At 42.0% G+C, this 22,699-nt stretch overlaps 1 protein-coding gene across 2 annotated transcripts; it reads right to left on the bottom strand.

Annotated features, from left to right (window-relative positions):
• Positions 1–1,230: 1,230 nt before the first annotated feature.
• On the bottom strand, positions 1,231–6,629 carry atp5meb (ATP synthase membrane subunit eb). Of its 2 annotated transcripts, XM_036526580.1 has the most exons (5): positions 6,523–6,629; positions 5,430–5,484; positions 3,742–3,840; positions 1,944–1,993; positions 1,233–1,771 (listed from the first exon to the last, which is right to left on the bottom strand). In XM_036526580.1, the coding sequence occupies exons 1-4, from the start codon at positions 6,607–6,609 to the stop codon at positions 1,968–1,970; spliced, it is 267 nt and encodes an 88-aa protein (XP_036382473.1). In that variant the 5' UTR covers positions 6,610–6,629; the 3' UTR covers positions 1,233–1,771; positions 1,944–1,967. The 2 variants fall into 2 exon arrangements, with proteins under 2 accessions (XP_036382472.1, XP_036382473.1); XM_036526579.1 differs by having other exon boundaries at positions 1,231–1,993.
• Between the last annotated feature and the right edge of the window lie 16,070 nt (positions 6,630–22,699).

Genomic DNA, 22,699 nt, shown 5'->3' with positions numbered 1-22,699 from the left:
ACAGACTGGGTATGAATATAAAAATGTATAACAAATTTAACTTGTACAATGCTTTGAATAGAAAATACTGTATAACAAGAAGAACCCATTTGGCAGCTTCCAACTTATTTGATATACCAAGGATTGGGTCATTTAAATTTAGTCATTTAATGTTTTGCATGCACAAGAAGTTATAAAACTTCATCTGTTTATGTAAACTGACACAAGTGACACTGTCCAAACATAACACCATTAGTCCATTGTGCAGAGGGGACTAAAATGTGCAAAAACACGTTTTAAAGGCAAAGGACAGACATCAGCTGCTAATGCTGGATTCATTCAAACAGTAGTTCTTGATGCATTGCAGTAAAAGTTCATGTGAAGTTCTTGAAATTCATGACATTGTTTTGTAATTGTGAGCTGTGCTGGGACATATCAGTACATTTGCAGAGCCAGAGTTTCAGTCTCTGGCAGACTGAATACCCTATAGCCATGATTCACTCACTAATAAAGCAGCTTAACCTAAAAAACTATTTGTGTCTTCCAATAATATACAGCTAAAGGTTCCTTATATATAATCTAACAAGGTCACTGTGGAGATCAGTCTAGCTCTGAGAATACAGGAGAACACCTGTATTCCAAGGTCATTTTGAAAAAACTGTTCTTCAGGGGCTGAGAACTTGAGGCCATCGCTGATACCAGTTCTGCTCCGATTGGCTGTTCTGGGTAAGATTTTCACTGGTGAGCAGTCACCGTAGACCAAAAATTTTTCACATTGTGCATTGTTACACTTGTTCAAACACACAAACTTTTGAAGTGTTTTCCTACAAATATTTAGTCATATCCACAGAACAAATCATTAGTTTGTCCCTCTGAAGGTAAGAGGGTACAAGTCTGTGCTGGCTCACTATTTTGGATGAAATGAACTGAGACTTACTTTCATCCCACACTTAAAAATTGCCTTTTTTGCAATAAGAGACCTCCTACACCCTGACCCAGAGGCATTTTTGTTGAGGACACACTGATCAATCAGTGCTTGCTTACATCACCTTACAGCATAAATCCTGGGAGTGATCGCTGACAGGAATGAGATTACTGCTAGCTGTCTACTTGTTAACTCTTTGCTGTGCAGTGCTGCAGCAGAGGGGTACCCACCACCTTCCCAGGTACGCAGAAGCCTACCTGAATTATTAAATTCAAGGGACAGGTTTTGAGACCAGGCTTACAGATTAATGGTAAAGCAGAACATTCCAAAAAATTTGATCCAAGTCTTTATTTTTGATTGGTCATGTCCTGTAGCTTTAGAATTTCTTTCAAAATAACTGAAGTTTTGGGTACACCTTCCATTATAATAGGTTACATTCCATTTTCTTAGCTCTTATACACAGCGACTTGCATGTCTTACGGTTTTACATGATATCAACTTATATGGTTAGACCTTTGCTGATGCATCTGGTTTAAGCGTCTTGCCACAAGGGTACAACAGCATTGAGTGCAAACTCAGCTCCTTACTACTGCACCACACTGCCACAACTAAAGGTGCTCAGACAAACCTTATTTACCACAATCATATTTACATTCCAAAGTGGAGAAATGCAGAGTACATAAGACATCTGAACATGGGAAAAGATGGAAAGCCTTATTTTTCTTTTTCAAAGCATTAGTTTGACCATACACTTCACAATCATCACCAAGATTGGCTTTGGACTCACTGAGGGAAACAAACAGCACCTAGAGCATGAAATGCATGTTGTAGCTTTCAAGCTTTCCCACTGAGAAGTTGGTGCAGCATCTATGAAGGGAGAAACAGAGTACACTGTCCTATACTCTATGCAGAAGATCTTTTCAGATTTTCCTTTTTCACAACTACATAATAGGCCCATTGAATATAAATATAATTACAGACATCTAAGAAAGACTTCCAAAATGTAAGGAAGATGCACAAACATTTATTATTCAGATACCAATTATTGACTTCCAGTGGCAATTCATTTCAGGATAGTGTCTTCATTGGCTGTAGAAAAAAAGAGTGAATAAGTAAACACACTGTTGTTGAGAACACCAATTACTTTTTACAAACCACTCTACATTTTCAGTGAAAGTTCAGTACATTTCCACAAGCCATTTTTCCCCACACAACCATTTAAAGTCAATATACAAGGATTCTGACACACTTCACAAAATAAATGAATCAAAAAATAGTGCTAATAAAGGGGTTTCCATCAATGGCAAGAGCTAGAGGTATAACTGTAGTACTGTAACTGCTGAAATATTACTGTATCCCTTGGATTCAAGTGTTGTGGACAGAAGCTCACACTGTGCTTCAGTTAATATTTAAGAATAGTTAGGCAAACCATCCAGAGCTTTGGACACACTGTTACATCTCACAATACCAAAATTATCCTGTTACATAGGACACGCTTACTCTTACACAACGTGATGTATATGTCTATGCTCAATACTCAATACTACTAAGTCTATTTTTGTGGGAACAGGTCCAGCAGCTCCAACTGAAAACTACTCAATCAGTTAATGCTGGTGCAAATCATCTGTGCACCACCTCTTTGGTTTCCCGTTTTTTAAACAGCAAAGCTTCCTAATTCCTAATAAAATGTGTTATAGGAAATACATTTGATTGAACATGCCAGCATTTTTTCAGTAAGTGTGAGTAAGTGACAGTAAAGGTCTTTACACATACAGGGTGACGTGAAAAAGCAATGCGAAAGTGCTAAAAAAATTGTTGAATTTAATGCAACATTAATATTCACATTAAATGCGACGCGATTATGCAAGCATTCCACAAAAATAACCGTGTGACGATTTAGTTGTCAAATGATGATGAGCTGGTGCTTATTCTTTTACAAAATAAAGAGGGAAAAAAGAGAAAATTTTGGGTACATCCTATCCTGAGAAGGAAGCGAGAACGTGGGGAGATTCACTGCTTTGTTCAGGAGCTGAAACTATCATGGCCGCTTTCGGACCTACTTCAGGATGTCTGTGGGTCAATTTGAGGAGTTGTTGGAGACAGTTTTTTGAGCTCCTCAACTACAACAGACACACAGAGTTGCCACTCGTTTACCTTTTTAAAATTGAAGCATTTTCAAGGAATACACAGAAATGGTAGACAGTCGCTTTAGTGCTCTATACACCACCCACCCACAATGGAGAAGTCAGCAGGACTGAACGAACAACGTAGCTAGCTTGCTGAGACTGGCTATCAAGCTTCACCACATCACAAAGTAGGCTACGGACCATAGACTGTACAACCACCGTTTTCATTGCCGAGCTCCTCTCCTATTTTTTCCAGACATTGTCTTTAAAGTTATCTTTATAATTTTTGTTGCCCTTGTCAAACAGCGCTGCGTTTTGAGACACAAAATGAATAAGCGACTCCGCCATGCCTGTAGCAGTGTGACGTTTCCACAACCTACACCCTGATTGATTGAATGCATTCCTGTCGCGGACAAAATGTTAGAAAATCAAGCCTGATGCGAAAAAACTAAACGTCACTTTTTCACACACGAACATTAGTCTTTGATGTGAAAGTGTTCATTTACAGGATAGACGTTCAAAAAAATATATTGTCGCACCAAAAATCGTAACGACAAATCGCGATGTACATGTAAAGACCTTAAGTGTGCTGAATTGCAATTATTGCCCTTTGCTCAGCACAGGTCAGTAGTGAGAAACTTAAAGGACAGGAGAACGTCACGTAGAGGGATCGTGGAGAGGAACCTCAGGTACAGGGATTATGGGTCCTACCTTCTGCCAGCTGCTTTGCAATGCGTTCTTTCTCCTCACGCACCTTCTTCTCCTCTTCCTCAATCCTCCTCTCCTCTTCTGCAATGGGCTTAAGGTAGTCTGAAAATCAATTGCAGGAGGAACAAAAATATTAAAAACGCATCAACTTCTAACCATTGGGTCCCTGTGGAATCTGCAGTGCAGCTCCTAGTTCAGGCCCTGATCCTCTCACACCTGGCCTACTGTAACTTACTCTTTGCTTGTATTCCTGCCTGTGCCATCAAACTACTCCAACTGGTCCAGAATGGAACTTGTTTACAACCTCCCTAAACGTAGTTGTCACACCCCTTCTCACCTCACTTCATTTCACTGGCTTCCTGTTATTGCTTGCATCAAGTTCAAAATCTTGGTGCTGACACACGGGACAGTGAAGAGGACAGTCCCTTCATACCTACAATCAGTCTTTAAACTGTATGGACCACTCACATCACTACATTCAGCAACCATGGGGCAACTGACTGTCCCATCCTGATGGGGTCACTCCTCTTACACGATCCCTCTCTATACTGGTCCCTCAGTGGTGGAATGAATTTCCCACAGGGGTCAGGACAGCATAATCGCTGGGCACCTTCTGACACAGACTAAAGACCCACCACTTCAGACTGCATCTCAGCTCCACTTCAATCCCCACCCCTTAACACCTTCTACTTGTATTATTTGCAGGTTATTTTACATGTATTATCGCAATGTATTATGGATCCTGTAGTTGTGTGACTGTGATGCATGGTTGTGTGTGTTTTAACTCCCTTAGTTTCTAAGCTGTCTAGTCAGGTGACCACAACTTGTGGCAGGGCTTCAATAGTGTTATGCTCACACTCACTGATGTGGGAGTACTGTTAGCCTGGCCTAACAACGTTGCTCATTCAACTTATAACAATAAATACACTTCTGTTCTTATATGCTATTGATTGCTGCGGTTAAAAGCATCTGATAAATGAATGTAATGTAATGTGACCCTCTCAGAGACAGGGATAACTGAGGTGATACTCCTTTTGTTTTCCTATTCCCTAATGTTTTATTGATTTCTTTGTGGTGGTGTTGAGAATTTATGTTGAAAAGGAATTTCAAAGTGATCATTTTTTTGCATCCTGAACTGACTGCCTCCCTTTTCACTTTATTCACACTGCTTTCCCCCTAGTTGTGCCACACTAAAAAATATCACTCTAATGTGTGTGCTTTCTGTGCCAGAAAGAGGGCACTCTTTCAGTTTAAGCACAATTGCTCATTGTGTGAGAATAAAAAGGTTTAGAAATGTTTAGGTATGGACAAGTCTGCACTGTTTTGGGTGAAGAGTTTTGATTAAAAAATATATGTAAAGCTAAAACAAGACATAACACCGTTATTCAGATAACATTTGTAAGCACTACATTTAAATGGATATGCTGTGATATATATTATGTGCCATTTCAGACATGGGACAACATTAAAAACCCATTGTATCCACATTTTCAGAGATTATGAATATTGTTTAAAAAATGATCCATGATAAAAACCTAGGCAGAACCCTTCAAGCCACCAAAACTCATCATCAGTTTTAGCATTTTTTCCTTACATTAACTTGGGATACAGTATCAGCATACGACCTGACTTAATTTACTTGCAAACAGTACAGGCTATAAATCTTGAATGAAGTTTTAAAGGACACCCACCATATCTCCTCTTTCCATAGATAATCCCGACCAGCAGGGCTGACCACCTTGCTGTCTGTAAAGGGGAGCAGTAGCAGTCGATTAGGGATGGGATGAAACATAACAGTACAATGGTACAATACCAAAAGCATCCAGCACTTACTTAATGCATATTACATTATTATTTATGAAGACTGATTAATATAGATTTTTGTAGTATTATTAACATAGATTAAACTATTATTTTAGTTTGGGCAACTTAAGCAATTTTTATTTCTAATTCTCCTGTCCTTCACATTAGTAAAGTCATTTTTAGTTCTGAGATTTGCCTTGCTCAGGCCAAGTGGACGTGACGCAGAGTTACTGTCTACAGTGCGGTGTTGGAGATTGATTGAATTAATGAATTCAACTGGGTAGCTACCTACTGAAAAAAATGTCAGTAGACATCCAGTCACCATGCTGCATTCTAGGTGGTCATTTTAAGATGGCTTTTTGTGACGTCTGCTCCACGCCCACGTTTTATTCCTGTCATTTCGCTGCGGCTTCGTTATTTTCCGGATTATTAACGATTTGCTGCCAAACTACAGGTGCCATTTTAAACTGAGAAAGTGACATTGTTTTACGAGACTTAGGCAAGCAATCGCAACCCATCAGTGGTTTCCCGCTGAAATGAAGTAGCAAGCTTATTAACATTAGTTAACTAAATTAGGCCAACTAAAATAGGCCTTAAGATGAAGGTAACTCGAGATAACAAATGTTAACTGTTGACCCGGAGCCAGAGAGCTAGCTAACTTACTTGACTACACAAAAAGAACACAAAACACTATGTTGGCTGCAGCCTACTAGCTAGTCACTAGTGACAATAATTTGCTAACTGTGTGACGCATATTTCAGTTCAGTTGTCCTCAAGAGGCTAGCTAGCTAGCTAGTTGGCTAAGCAGAGAACACTCGGTGACCTCACTGCACTGCACTTACACAGCTAGAAAAACTACAACTCTGCTAAACAGTCGGAGCCTAGCACGTCCCAGTGATGGATACGCGTTAACATTAAAGTAACAAGCCTTCGGTTTGCTAAGTAGCTGACTAGTCAGCACGTATATAGAACATAAAATACCTTAATTAGGGGCGAAACTTGCACGGGAGGAACCATTTCACTTCCAATTTCACGCAGATCGGCGAGGAGGGAGTTCCGGCGCAGCATATAGACGTGATTACGTTTAGAATTAAGGGGTATGTTACAGCTTCCGGACCCTGACGATGTTGCGCTCTGGTCAAGTCAGTGGGGGATAAAAAAGTGTTAAGCCAGGCTTGTACAAAGGGTTTGGCATGCTGACCAGAATTAAGATTTCTTTGTCTATTGTTTTATTTATTGACACTATCCTTTAAAACAGTTTGCAGTCGGAGTCATCTTACATGTGTGCTGTATCACACTGCAGCGCTTAAATTTTCTATCAAGATATTTATTTTGTTTAGGAAAAAGGACTGAAAAAGGATTTTACTTAATTTTACTCATGCATATTTTGATGTTGAAAAAATATTTTATCATTATAATTGTTTTGAATATTCTACCTCAGATTTGTGAAATGTTCCGCTGTTTGGCAAGTGTTTGTCATGTTCTGACCATAAAGAATAGTTTAAAACCACAATTAACTGTGGTGGTGGAATTGGGTGTGATGCAAGGGGCACCAACTAAAATCTTGCCTAGGGCAACAAATTGGTCAGGGCTGGCTGTGTGTGCACGCAAAACACTTACTGTGCCTTTTCCCGGTAACAGAATTCATTTCATCCCGGCTCACTGGAAATGAACGCTACTTCCCACGGGAGCACATCACCTGCCTTCATCCGGGTAAGATGAACTTCTAATTGTCTCCTCCTCTCCTAAAGCCAATTGATTGGTGACTTGGTGATTGGCAGATTGCAGGTATTCATTGGCAACTCCTTGGTCAATTACAATACCCACGTTGCCCGCATTTTGCTGCCAATGAAGGGTCGCAATTAAAAACCCACTTCCCCACAAGACAACTAAATGTTTTGTTAGAGGCAGTTTTTTTTCTTCTGCTGCCGATCTTTCAAAGACCCACAGCAATTAAACTGGACTACTAGAAAAGCAGATTAGTGAATTGGAGACATTGCGGAAGCACAATTTAGTAGAGCAAGGATTCTTGGCTCTCTGCTCAGCATAAGGAATTTGTTAGTTTAGGAGCATAAGTTTGTTACTTAAGACACGTCATTTATATTCTGAGTATTCTAAAACACCCAGTAGATTACTAGCTTTAAAACTCAAACAATCACAACATGTTGTGCATCCAGATTCCCTCAGAGATTTCACTGGTTCTTTGCTCTCTCAATCTGCTGAAATTGCAGGGGCATTTCACAATTTTTACTTACAGCTTTATGAGTCTGAAGCATCCAAGAGCGGTTTTAGTGATTTGGAGTCCCCAGGCAAAGACCAACGGGAGGCTCCATTTTGCTTAACTCAATCATAGCTAGTGAACAAAAGCTATTTGGAGGCAGCTCTTTTCAGTTAACAAAGCCACAGAACTAAAGGACAGACCCAAATGAGATTTCAAACTGTTCTAACTGAAGAATTTCAAATGACCTTCAGTCAGTTCGAAGAAGACAATATGGCAAGAAAAGGATTATAAGTATATAATCTTTAATTTTCTGCTAGCTGTAGTGTACTCAAGCTTGTCAGCAAGCTACCCATTTAGATTGCAACATGCAAAGTAACTCATAGGTACAAATCATATATTTTCCATACATCAGTTCATATACTTATGCAAAAGCAGACGTATTCTATGTCCGCAACCCAAAGCACTGATATTAACGTCGCGCTTACTTAGAGTTAGCAAATTTGCAGAATAAGCACACTAACGTTAGCTAGCTCAGCTTCTGCAATTAACGTTACACCTGTTGTAATGCTTCATCGCTTCACAAAGATTGTGACTGTCTGTCTCTGATGGTAAACCGAACTGCTACATCATTTGATCTGGCAGAAATGCAGCATGTGAAGGTGGAAGTTCAAGCTGGAATAGTCCATTAAATGTGAAATGTGGGTGATAATGAAGATTGGAAAATATGGATATTTAATTGGATAGGCCCACATTTACATGTGGACAGATTTATTTGTATCTATTACAGATTATCATTCGTTTGGAGTGAAAAGAAAGGAAAAATGTTTTATGAATTTAAGCAAAACAAAAAAAAAAAACACAAATTCATGAGGCCCTTTGGCGGACGAGGCCCCAAGCAATTGCCTACCTATGCCTTATGGTAAAACCGCCAATGGAAGCGTCTGATGAGCTAGAGGGAATCATTGCCCATTTAGACCCTCTGAATTTGAACACTCTTTCGCTTGCACAAGCTGAGCAATTATATGACCCTGTCTCTTAGGATGGAGTGAAAGAGGCGGCTGCCCCTGTGCAGAAAGGTAAATCACCAGCTTTAGACGGGATTCCTCCCTTATTTCAGAAAGACTTGGTTTATCTATTGCATTCATGTGTCTTTCAGAAAGTGCACACTCAGGGAGTGCTGGGTTCTCCCTGAGCTTACATAATACTTATTGTCCATATTGACTTCATTCATGTCATATTTTTCTGTTGTTTGAGACAGTGAAACAAAACAGTCCTAATTTGCCATTCTCATTTCATTAACAAATCTGTGCGTATGGTTTGGAGAAAACTCTAACAGATCAGTATCTACTAAGTCTTTAAAATGGAGTAGATTGACACTAGTTGAGTTACCTACTTAGCTTGACAGGGAAAAAAAAGACACAGGAGAAAGAGGTAATTGCAATTGCAAAAGTCCTTTTATTAATTTTTTGAATATACACTCTTAGATACACAGCAATGAGTTCTCTATGTGTTGATGCTAGCTGTAATGTCTGAGGGGTATCTGGACAGATACAGTGGGAGACAGCCTGATGAGATCTAGTGTAACGGGTGGTCTCTTGCGTTGTGTTTTAATGTGATGTTACGTGGGTCGGCGAGCGAGCGAGTTTCGAACCGAGGTTCTTACTGCTCGCTGCCAACCCCTGTCGGCGACAACGCTACTTAACCAGGTCTCAGAGGGAGTGACGTAGCCGCTGCAACCACTCGGCTACCTGCTACCCGCTACCTAAGGCTTTACGCAGGACTCACACGAGCTAATCACTTCAGCTCTGCTACACTCACCCCCCTTTGACCTCCTCTGACTCCTCAGCGACCACTGGCGGCCAAGCTGTGCTTTAGCCAGTGATCCGGGTCACGGCACCAATGTAACGGGTGGTATCTTGCGTTGTGTTTTAATATGATGTTACGTGGGTCGGCGAGCGAGCGAGTTTCGAACCGAGGTTCTTACTGCTCGCTGCCAACCCCTTAAAGCCAGCGTCGTTGCCAGTTGAGCTAAAGGCAAATTGCCGTTAGCCTGTCGGCGACAACGCTACTTAACCAGGTCTCAGGGGGAGTGACGTAGCCGCTGCAACCACTCGGCTACCTGCTACCCGCTACCTAAGGCTTTACGCAGGACTCACACGAGCTAATCACTTCAGCTCCGCTACACTCACCCCCCTTTGACCTCCTCTGACTCCTCAGCGACCACTGGCGGCCAAGCTGTGCTTTAGCCAGTGATCCGGGTCACGGCACCAATGTAACGGGTGGTCTCTTGCGTTGTGTTTTAATGTGATGTTACGTGGGTCGGCGAGCGAGCGAGTTTCGAACCGAGGTTCTTACTGCTCGCTGCCAACCCCTAAAAGCCAGCGTCGTTGCCAGTTGAGCTAAAGGCAAATTGCCGTTAGCCTGTCGGCGACAACGCTACTTAACCAGGTCTCAGAGGGAGTGACGTAGCCGCTGCAACCACTCGGCTACCTGCTACCCGCTACCTAAGGCTTTACGCAGGACTCACACGAGCTAATCACTTCTGCTCTGCTACACTAGCGGCGGCGTCGGGGCTTGCGGGCGCGGCAAGCTCTTTGTGGGGCTTTGGTGGCTTCGGCGCTGGACTGCGGGGTTTTGAAGGCAGGGGCATCTCCCCCTCCGTGTCCCTTCTGCTCCCTTTTCTGTGGGACAAGTTCTGTGCTTCCCGTCACTTTTCTGCCTGCCATCAGTAGCTTGTCTTTCACTACGTCTCCACTCACGGTCTCAGTGAAGCAGTTCTTCTCCTTCAGCATCAGGCGCAGTAAGCAGACTGTCCCTGGGTACTGCTTCATGTGTCTGTAGCGCCTGCGGCAGCGCGCTTTGGCAGCGCTGGGGAGTGGCTCGTTGGGGAAGGGGACCTATATCCTGTTTCGGCATCTGCCCTTTTTCAGCCGCCTGCAAATCACCCAAAGGATAACCCTGGCGGGTTTGGTCAGGGCAGAGAGGAAGGCCAGGCCACTTCTCCTGGTGTGGATCAGCTCTCGGCCCATCGGCGAAACCACGCAGCAGGCCAGCACCACTCCACCTGCGTAGATCAGACAGACGATGAGAAGGATGGGGCCAAGCTTGCAGAGAGCTACGCCCACCATGTCAGCAGGACAGATGGCATCGCTGCTCAACGCTAACAAGCTTATATGATTTCATAAAATCATGGTAGGATATCCATAATGAGACAGCAAAAGAAATCTAAACCAGTCACCAAATGAACAGTGCTTCTCCTCTGACGTTCACTTTTATACACCATTCCGATAACTTCAGAATGTTTGGAATTTTTCCATGAGAACTCTATGACATCACAGTCAATTCAGGAATGGTTTCTTGGCTGTATGTTACATGTAAAATTTTTGTAATTCAGGAGATGCTTCTTATATAATCTTTTCTTATCGTATACATTATGTCTTATGATAGGTATTTAATGTAGTAAACACTTTTCAGAGAGATAACTACTCTATCCCGTTTCATTGCCATTCCATGTCAGATGGTCTCCGTGGAGAAATGCGGATGCTTTAGGCCCCCTTTCCTCTGTCTAAATCTGCTTCTGAAAATGCAGGGAAGCGTATGAAAATGCTAGCAGATGAGCACACTGCATCGGACTTAAGAGTTCACCATCAAAACTCTCACTACTAAGATGAAGGAGTTGAAAGCTACCCTCTCTTCAATCTGTGGCATAGTCAAGGCCAGTCGAAACGGCACTGACTCTTTCCAAACCAAACTTGAAAAGAAAGATTCTGATGTTTCTGCCATGATTGTAACTGTTGTCATGCTGGGTAGACATACCAATGTTTTGCAAGCTGCAAAAAACACAGAACAGAGATGGAATTGAGGACAATAATGACAACAGTTCCAAACTAGAGGCCCATACTGCAGAATCTGAAGATTGCAAATGCAGGTCAAACCTGCCAGAGAATGAGGAAGGAGGTGGTGCCATTTCAATCTGCCTGTTTGGCTTCCCTCTTGTAACAGTTTGGGTCCATGTTTCTTGGTTGAGGTAGCTTGAAGAAGATGATAGTTAGAAACTCACATCCACACTGGTACTGGGACTTCCACAATGTTCGTCATTTATTACTAACAAATTTCTCAACCTTACCAAGCCCAGTTGTACAGCTACTATTTGATCATACATTTGATCTCCCACTCTGCATTCTCCTCTATTGTTCTCTCTTCCCTCCCTCCCCTTCCCTCCTTCTCCATCATGCCTGCTGAATCTGCTACATCAGTCCTCAACACATATCTCTCTCAATCTTTAGATGCTCTCTGCCCTACTGTCTCCAGGCCATCGCGACCATCACCCTCATGCCCATGGCTGACTGACTCCCTCCGCTCCGACAGGACTGCACTGCGAGCTGCTGAGAGGAAGTGGAGGAAATCCAGATCCTGCGTGGACCTGGCTGCCTATCACTCTCTGCTAACAGCATTTACAACCGCAACAACATCAGCTAAGTCCTCTTTCTTCCAATCCAAAATTAATGCTAACATAACTAACCCACGAAAACTTTTCTCCACCTTCTCCACCCTCCTCTCCCCCCCTCCTCCTCCCTCCCCCTCTCTCCTCTCTGCCAACGATTTCAGGGTTTACTTCGAGGAAAAGGTGACCAGCATCCGGGACTCCTTCACTCCTTCAACAACACCCTTGACCACCACGAGCAACTGCATCAACCAGCTGTCTTCCTTCATGCTGCTCAAAGACTTGGAAGTGCTCCAACTCATCACAGACCACCATGCCACAACCTGCCCTCTGGACCCCATCCCCTCTATCCTGCTCCAATCCATATCTGGTGAGATCGCCCCATTTCTTTCCTCATTTATCAACTCCTCACTAACCTCTGGTACTGTGCCCACAGACTTCAAGAAAGCTCTGGTCACACCACTCCTCAAGAAACCATCCACCGACCCATCCGATGTTACAAACTACCGACCGGTATCTCTTCTCTCATTTCTATCTAAAACCCTGGAACGTGCAGTACTTAACCAACTCTCCCCTTTTCTTCTCAGGAACAACCTCTTGGACCCCCATCAGTCAGGTTTCAGAGCTGGACACTCAACAGAAACCGCACTCCTGGCCGTGACAGAGGCTCTCCACACTGCTAGAGCCTCCGGCTTGTCATCTGCCCTCATCCTCCTCGACCTCTCCGCTGCTTTCGACACAGTCAACCACCAGACACTATTATCAAAGCTGTCTGAGATGGGCATCTCTGGAACCGCCCTCTCCTGGTTCACGTCCTACCTGACTGGTAGATCCTCCCAGATCTACTGGAAAGGCTCCACCTCTGCACCCACCCCCCTCACTACAGGAGTTCCACAGGGTTCAGTACTGGGACCCCTACTCTTCTCAATTTATATCAACTCTCTTGGCTCAGTTATCAAATCACATGGCTTCTCCTATCACTGCTATGCTGACGACATCCAACTCTTTTTCTCTTTCCCTCCCTCTACCTCCCAGGTCAACGAAAGAATCTCTGCATGCCTGGCTGACATCTCCAAATGGATGACATCCCACCATCTGAAGCTGAACCTCAGACATCGGCCAGACGTCGGCGTTTCACCTACATCGCTCCCCAGTGGTGGAACGAACTCCCTGTCTCGCTACGGACAGCTTCTTCACCCCATTCCTTCAGACGGGGCCTGAAGACGCACCTCTTCAGACTCTACCTGGACTGACCGAGCACACAATTGCTGCCCTCCCCCCCATCAGTGCTGTCGTAAATTGCTGTGCTTTTTAAATTGTGCTTTTTAAATTGTTTCTTGTTACCGCCTTTATCCTGACGCTCATTGCGCCGTTTGAAGTTGTTGAAGTCCGCCGTTTGAAAGTGTATCGTATTAGTTGCCCTATAGGCTGTAATTGTACAAATCTAATAGTACTGTGTCCTCAAACAGACCTTGCTCTCAGCTGAGAACTGTCTCATTGTGGAACTGTACACATCCTGTCGCCGTACTGTCGCTATACTTGCTGTATGCACTTTTGTAAGTCGCTTTGGATAAAAGCGTCTGCTAAATAAATAAATGTAAATGTAAATACATGAACGAGACAGAAGCCACACGTAACCTAAACGTTACCATTGAGGTGAATAAAGGAAAAATAGCTCAGCAATAGGCATTTGTCGGTAACACATGAGCTGCTCAACTAACTTAAGAAAAAAAACAAGGCGCTTTCCCATGACGCTGCCTCTCTTGCACTTTGGTGCACAGTATGTTTTAATAATTTTGACTGTTACACTCAGAGCCGGCCCTGACCAATTTGGTGCCCTAGGCAAGATTTTAGCTGGTGCCCCTTGCATCGCAGCCAATTCCACCACCAGTTACAGTTAATTGTAGTTTTAAACTATTCTTTATGGTCAGAACATGACAAACACTTGCCAAACAGCGGGACATTTCACAAATCTGAGGTAGAATATTCAAAACAATTATTATAATGAAATATTTTTTCAACATCAAAATATGCATAAGTAAAATTAAGTAAAATCCTTTTTCAGTCCTTTTTCCTCAACAAAATAAATATCTTAATAGAAAAATCAAGTGCTGCAGTGTGATACAGCACACATGTAAGATGACTCCGACTGCAAACTGTTTTAAAGGATAATGTCAATAAATAAAACAATAAACAGACAAAGAAATCTTAATTCTGGTCAGCATACCAAACCCTTTGTACAGACGGGTTGAAACATTTTGTAAGTGTTTTAGCTGACAATGTAAACAAAATAGACAAAAGAAAAATCTCAACTGTGGTCAGTGTCTTCTGTACAAGTTTTAAACAAGCAGAGCCATTACCCTACAAGTCTCAGGTTTTCAAGCTGCCCTGTGACAGCTCATAAGCTTCTTGAATCCCTCATTTTCGACAGTGCTAATGGGAAGCGTTTCTTTTGCAATGCAATATGCAACTGCATTTTTGATGTCTTTGTGTCTTTTCGTTTTTTTGTCATAAGGCACGGTGCTGGAAAATGCTGATACGATCGTTTGCTGTTGGGTAGTCGCACTGGGCACTGGCCTGGTGCTTATCGAGGGTCCACTAACACTCGTTTGGGACTGTAATTTCTTACTTTCTGCGTGTTGAAACGGCTGATATTTCAAATAATAGAACAGGTTTGTGGTACTGCCTGTCTTTGATGGCACATGTCTTCGCCAGAGTTTGCAGTGCACGCTGCTCTGTTTTTTGTCGGATTGTAAATAGCCAAAATATCTCCAAACTACTGAAGTTGAGTGACTTTTCTTGTCGACGATGTGTTCGTCCTTCGAGCTGGTCATGGGCACTGCTTTTTCTTCGGTGTTGCTCATTTCGCTTATTTTGATTATTCCGCTGCAACTACACGCCTGTCGGCAACCGTGTCTGTAAGCAGTACCACGTGCTGGCCTGAATTTATACATCTCACCGTGCAACCTAACTTGCACAATGCCATTTCTGTTCTTGCTGGCAGTTCGTGATTCATTTCTGTGCATGCTATCTAAGCATAGAAATTAATTATATCGAACATTTGTAATATTTCTATCGAGGAAAATTATATCGTGATAATTATTGTTATCGTTTTATCGCACAGCCCTACCTTACAACTATTAATCACAAAAGGGGATGGAAAAGGAAAAGCATTTTAATTGACTATTACAAGCAGGGGTAACGTTTGCTAACTAGACTAAGATGCCAATAAAAATGTATGCCTGGTTTCTTGAGTCAGACAGTGGATGGTTCGTGCAGCACACTTAAAAGAAAAAGTGTATTTCTCAGAATTATGTTGTAGGTTATTCCCCAAACACCTGAATAGTCTTTCCAACCTTCCCTATGAATTTAAGGTGGGAGTAACTCACGTTAACTCTAGCTATTTATTAAATTACCAAACGTTACTATCGTCCAAAGTAAGCTAGTAACACTCTGCTCCAACGGTAACTTGTATTACTATGCAATAGGTAAACTATTCATTCATCACATTACCTCTGCTTCCCGTTTTTCTTCCTCCTCTTCTTTTTCTTCCCTGGGCACCAGAGGGCTTCGGTCTCTTTGACATGATTACGCTACTGATGCTAGCCTAATCGTATCACGTTTCACAATCATTAGCTCAGGCCAGGTTCACACTACACGATTTTAGCCCTGATTTTTCACTCGCAGACAGTTTTGGAGGTCGCCGACAAAAGCCCCAGATCAGAGGCAAATCGGCGTTTGCTCGGGGCTCGCAAATCGGCTCTCGATCGCTATGTGTGAATTGTTCAAAGACGCCATCCGAGAGACTCCCCGATGTCTCGCAGACGCCCGACAGATATCTTGCAGGCTCAATATCTGGACCTGTCGGGGAGTCCAAATCCTGTAGTGTGAAAAGTGTAGTGACTGGCAGTGAGTGTGGCGACGAGCTACAGCCAATGAGAGCGCAAGACACGGGGTGAGGGGAAACCCGGGGGAGGAGTTCTACAACATCAACACGCATGGCTACAACAGAAGTTCCGCGATCTCCTTGGATCCAAGAAATGGAGGAAAATTTGGTTGAACTTTGGCAGGAGCACCAATGCCTTTTTGATGTTTCCAAAAAATAATAAATTCCTGCAGTACTGTGAATATGAATTCATGACTTAGGACTGTGACTCTTACATTACAATTTAATTACATAAACAATATCAATAATAGCAGTACCCCGTGAAAATAAAAATATTGTGAGATGAGATTTTGGCCATATTGCGAACAGAGCATAATATTTTTGTCTACAGTAGCCATTTTTGTAAGACTAAAATCCCTGTCCCTATCGTGTCATTCCCCGTGTCACTTCTCGCATGCGTTTTCGTAACAAAACGTAGTTTGGAGACCGGAGAGAATCGTTGGAGATTCCTCTTGGTGAAAAATCTTGTAATGTGTGGCCCCCTGTCGCTGATCAGTCATGTAGTGTGCAAACCACAACGACTTCAGAATTCCCGATTACAAGACAGCAAGTTGTGTAGTGTGAACAGTACAGCGATCTGACGACTTTGAAAGTCATGTAGTATGAACCTGGCCTAAGGCAACTATCAATCTCTACACAATCTTCCATCGTGACTAAAATGGCTTCCGCTATGTAACAATATAGAATAATATTATAAAGTCATAGACAGGCACCATAATTGCGCCCAAAGATAAACACGGTTTTATAATTGTACTGACTAACTATAAAGGCTACAAAATATATCATTTGCTGTGTGATCGTGTAGATTTTGATACGATTTTTTTTAGTAGCTGACAAATTTCCAGCGTCGGGCCCGAATGTGAACATCGGGGACGACACCGAACGACGAACGGATCTTGTAATGTGACATAGGCCTAATCGACGAACAGCGATGTGGCGTCTGGGACGCCCCACGACACCCCGACGAAAAGTCTAGCATGTCAGTTTTTTTTTTTCAGAATCTCCCACGACGAGTTGGCCAATAGGATGACAGAGTGCTCTCTGCAAACATGGAAATTAGGAATGGTAACAGTATATTACGGTATATCGGTAATATTATTTTAATTGTGGTTACACATAAAGTAACTGTCAGTTGCATGGAGTTACAGTAATAACAGTATTCAGTATTATTCTTATCATATTTGTTAAACTTACAGCTACATTTACACTAGTTGTAGAAATCGTGTACTAGAGACAACGAGGCACATTCTGTATCTGCGATTTAGGAGCTCATAGCAAATTCTCCGGTGTAACATTAATGCCTGAACTCGGCAGCAACAACACACATAGCGCTTCTGTAGCCATGATTGACACTTTCTTGACCCGACGACATGCAAGGACGTGAACGATGGTCAGACAGATGTTCAAACCACTTACAAGATAGTAGAGAATAAAAGGTGACGGGGAAAAAAGTCGCATGATGTTTTATCCACTTTATGTGTAATTATGCATGTGGAATTTTTACTTTATGTCAGTGCTCCCGCCCCCTAGCTATTGTGTTTTGTTTTTCCCTGTCCATGTGCTTTTGTTTTCCTTGTGTTCTAGCCCTGCCCCACTCTCCGCCCTGTCTCCGCCCACCCGATCATCCCCTCCTGCCTGCTTACACACCTGCTTCCCATCTCCTCATCAGCCCAGCCCTATATCTACCCTGCTTGTCTCTGTCTTGTTGCCAGTTCGTTGCAGTGTGTTTTACCTGTCTCGTTCCCGCTGTGTTTTCTGCCTGATTGCTGTTCCCTGAATCGACCCTGCCTGCTCTTTGACCTTGCTCCTGCCTGCTGTCCTGCCTTGTTCACCTGATCTTCCTGACTACCTGGTTTGACCCTGCCTGTCCCCGGCTTTGATTCCTGACTGTGTTTGGACTGCCTTCCTGATATTTTGACCCTGCCTGTTTTGGACTGCCCGTTTGTTCTACCATTCTGTTAATAAACGCCTGGATTCTGGAGTTCTCGTGGTCCGCGCCTGAGTCCTTGCCTGTGCCTTGACACTTTAAGCTGTGTGTTACCATGTAACATGAAAAATGGAGATCAAAACAAAGTATTACGAGCAATGGAAACTACATGTAAACCAAGTGAGAAATTCAAATATCAGGAATAAAGCAAAACATTATTACACACATTAAAAATGGCCACTTCCAACTTATTTTATCTCAAGAGGTTAGTGTTAAAATTGATGTTTAATATGCTCAGAAATACTATGTACAAGTTAACAAATATGCTCAGAAGCTCACAGTATTTGCCAAAAAATATTTTTGTGGGTGCTTTACACAAACATTTTAGAAGAAGAAAGGTTTGTGAAACCGTGAAGAGTGGTTGTATATCCTTGGCTCCAACACCAGCCTGACAGTATCTCTGGAAATGTGCACTGACAGATAAGATTCTGAACTAGCCGAAAAGTAATCACAGTCAATTGAACTAGAGAAATAAATCAAAAACTGTTGCCATTTCCTTCCTCTAGGGAGCTTTTTCATACTTCCAACTGTACAAGTGGACAGCAGGACTGTATATCTATGTTCCCATAATTGTATTACAAAAATCCTGGGAATTGAATAGAGGACATCACATTTCACTGGGTTGTCATACTGTATTCTCAATGCCACTGTTGATGGGAAATAAGTCTGTTTGTCAGTGTTGCACATTGCTGGACCCAAATTCACCTGTAATTCCTTCCTTAAATATGCGTCTTCTTTAAATTCAGGTTTCATTAGCTTTTCAGTCAGCTGTTGTCTTCTGTGTGGCTAATTTTTAATCACATCCAGGTGTTATGTTGCAGTTGAAGCCATGTTTTACAAACTTTAATATAAGCATCATGTTACAAGTAAATATGTATGTTACAAGTAAATATGTGACATGTTTGAAATGAATTACTTTTAGCTTGTTAGAGGTACCTTTTGAGTAATTTACCCTCTCTTTTTTAAAAATGAGACTGCTGTGATGTTTCTGCTATGATTTGAATACAGAATGTAGTAGTGTAATATGACCACAGCATGGTGCTATACAATACATTATGGTCAATGCGGGTTTCGTCTGTAATGGTTGCTTTTCAGTTGGAATGGGTTCATTCTTTTTCAGGCCTGCTTCCACACTGCTTTGACTGGGGACAGGGCAGTAAGAAATGGGCAAATGAATTACAGTGAATTTTTCTTATTCATGGAAACAAGACGCTGTATTATACAGTCTGCTAGTAGTGTTACTTCTTATATATAACCCCTCCCTCAAACACCTTTTGGAGGACAACTGCATTAAAATGTAATTGTGTCACATTGGATAGAAGATTTGAAAGATTCAAGATACACACAGCCATCATTCCACTACACAGAAGGTTAGTGAAATGAAATGCACACCACCATCACTAATTTCCTCAAACCTCAGTAGTTCTCCGTCGCTAGCTAATTTAAGTTTCACTGTGTAATGCAATGTGTCTGGCTGTGACAACTGCAGAGCGACAAAACTCTCCTGCAGTTTTGTGTCGCCTGAACAACTGATCAAAAATGAAGAAAATACATTATTTTAACATGGCATATTTATGATTGCCTAATTCAGAGAGGGTACCCTTGATACCCCATCAATCCAGAACAACCTTTGTGCAAAGTCTCAACACTGAGTTACGTCAGCTTTTCTAATGATTTTCTTAAAGTGAAAGATAAGACCCATAGACGACCGTTGTAGCCAACCACTAAAGTAGTTGGACAGATAATGTTAGCTATCATTACAGTGACACCTAATGATCCCTTATTAGCATTGACATTGAGTAGCTAGCAAGCTGGTTAGCTAACATATCCCCTCTTACCAATGGTGTTAACTAGCTGGCTGGCTATGTTCATAATCAGGTTAAATATTGAAAAGAACAAGCTGTTTTCACCCAGGTCTCTGCTTTTCTCTTCCAGAACGACTTGTTGGACGCCAGTCAGTCTGGATTCAAAACCGGCCACTCCACTGAAACAGCCCTCCTGTCTGTTGTCGACACCGAGCCTGCAGAGATGGGCACAAATACATCAAAAAGTATCTTGTTACAAATTACAAATACTTGCTCATCAAATGTATCAAAATAAAATACAAAATACTGGTGTGAGAAAATGTATTTAATTAAAATACAAGTAATTTGTCATTTGAAAATACATACAATTAAACTGACCCTCCACAGACACAGAAAGCTCAGTAATAAAAAATGTTATCCTTATCCTCAAGAGGATGGTGCAAGCTATTTCGCTGACAACAATGAAGATTAACCACTACAAAAATGGATAAATTTAGCTGTTAGAAATTAATTTTGTCCTTAGGAACAAAAGTAGCTAGCCTGATTTATCGCTAATGAAGTCTTCCATACAGTGGCGGATTAAGGTGGTCATGGGCCCAGGCCCGGTTCTAGATTTCCCCAATTGGGGGGGGGGGGGGGGGGGGGGCAATCATAGTTTTGGGGTGGGCAATTTTTATTCACCAATGCATAATCTTCTTTTTACAGCATATGAAAAAATGCATAGTACAGCCTATAGGCTACCAACAGCCTATAACGTGACAGAAATGTAAGCTATAAGGGGTGGCAGTATCTCAGATAGGGAATTGAATGGTTTCTGGTTCAAATCTAATGAGAATGTGACATGCATACAGTGCCTTGCAAATGTGTTCACCCCCCCTGCTAAATCACTCATTTCACTGGATAACAATTAATACATTAATATTTTTCTATACATGATATTTTAATTTACAATAATACATTTAATGAATTACTAGTAGCCTAAATAAGATTAGTTTTACACCACAAAATATTTTTTAAGAAAATGAAAAATGGAATATGCTGTTTGCAAAAGTATTCAACCCCTTTCACTTTGGCAAACCTCAATTCAATTAGGTACACAATGTTACCTTCAGAAGCAACCTAATTAGTTGGGTGGTCTACTGTAGGGTATAATAATAATGGTTCAAATGTACTGTAAATATATCATAAAGCCCAATTCTATCAGAATAAGAAACATGTGACTACTTTAACTAAAATAATAAAGTGCATCAGTTAGCTCCTTAGCTGGCAACTGTGAAAGCAGACTAGCTCAGAAAGCAAACATTAGGCAATAATCTCTAGCGAACTACGTCACCTAATGTTCTTTGACACTATTTACACCTTGGAATTATAACCACACTTTCTAAGTAAGGAATAAAGCACGACTGGTGGTGCAGTTCTATGGAAATAAACCACAACAGGGTGGTGTGATGCAGCCCCATGGTGAGGTCCAAGGGGCTGTTAACCACCCTGAAGTGAAATAATGGGGAAGGGAATAATGCACACCCCTCCACCCAATCGGCAACAAGTATTTAACCAAGCCGTGGTATAAACCTGTTTAAATAAAGCCATTTGAACCTGCAACTGTGTGTCCCGTCTCTACAGACAAGTTCACAAAATCTAACGTTAGAGGGCTAAAAATGATTTCAGAAAATAACAATAAGTTATTATTATTATTATCATTGTTGTTATTTAGGGGTGCTGTGATGAAATTTAGGTGTCCTAAATTAGGTGTCGCCAATGTCCTAAATCCCACCAGAAATGCCCCTTATACTGCGCAACACAAAATCAATAATAGTAAAACTATCAAAAAATAAATGTACAATGATTTTTTACATTTACCTTTATTCATTTGGCAGACGCTTTTATCCAAAGCGACTTACATAGGTTACAGTTCTTCGTGGGTTAAGTACCTTGCCCAAGGGTACAGCAGCAGTGTCCCAGCGTGATCTAGTCTTCAATCAAGAGCCATGCACTGTAGAACTGTCAGTTAATTTTTCCGTCTCCAAGTTTTGTAGTGTCCATCCAACCAATCAGAAATCGGAACAGTATGAAATCGCTGAGCTAGCCAATGATATTGACAGTAGGGGGGGGGGGGGGGGGGGGGGGTGATTCGTCTACAGGATTCTAAATGAGCGTAACAACTCTGACAGATATAGCCTACACGTGCTTCTGGCCAGAAAATTTGGGTGGGCAATGCTAAAATTTGGGTGGACAATGCCCACCCCTAGATCTGGCCATGCATGGGCCCCTAGGCTACTCTTTGTCTGGGCCCCCCCCTTACTCATCATGCTTTACCAGAAAAGAAGTAATTTAGTGCCATTCGGAAAATAGGGATGTGTACCTCCATCACTGAGGTGCGATACACATGCATTGCCAACGATGGGATACATTAAAGATACATGCGATACGATATGATTCACCCCTATTGCGGTGTAGTGCGATTCCACACGATTTGATTCAACACAATGCGATTCAGAATGTGATGCTATGCAATTCAATACAGTACATATAGTTTGATTTTATTTCTTTGGTTCTTCTTAAGCAGACAGCAAATCCCAATTTGTTTCTCTAGCTTCAGGTAAGTACTTGAGTTAGTCGTGCTGCCTGTGTACTTTATAGCAGCATGGCATGTTTTGCAAATTGCATGCGTCTTGTCAAATTGTCCGTCTGTCTTGAAAAATTCGAAGTGTCGCCAAACATTTCATTTGTAGCAATTAGATGGAACGTGTAGCTC

This window comes from Megalops cyprinoides, chromosome 4, assembly GCF_013368585.1.
Source record: "Megalops cyprinoides isolate fMegCyp1 chromosome 4, fMegCyp1.pri, whole genome shotgun sequence".
Lineage (NCBI taxonomy): Eukaryota > Metazoa > Chordata > Actinopteri > Elopiformes > Megalopidae > Megalops > Megalops cyprinoides.
This window is presented reverse-complemented; position numbering and strand designations above follow the sequence as displayed.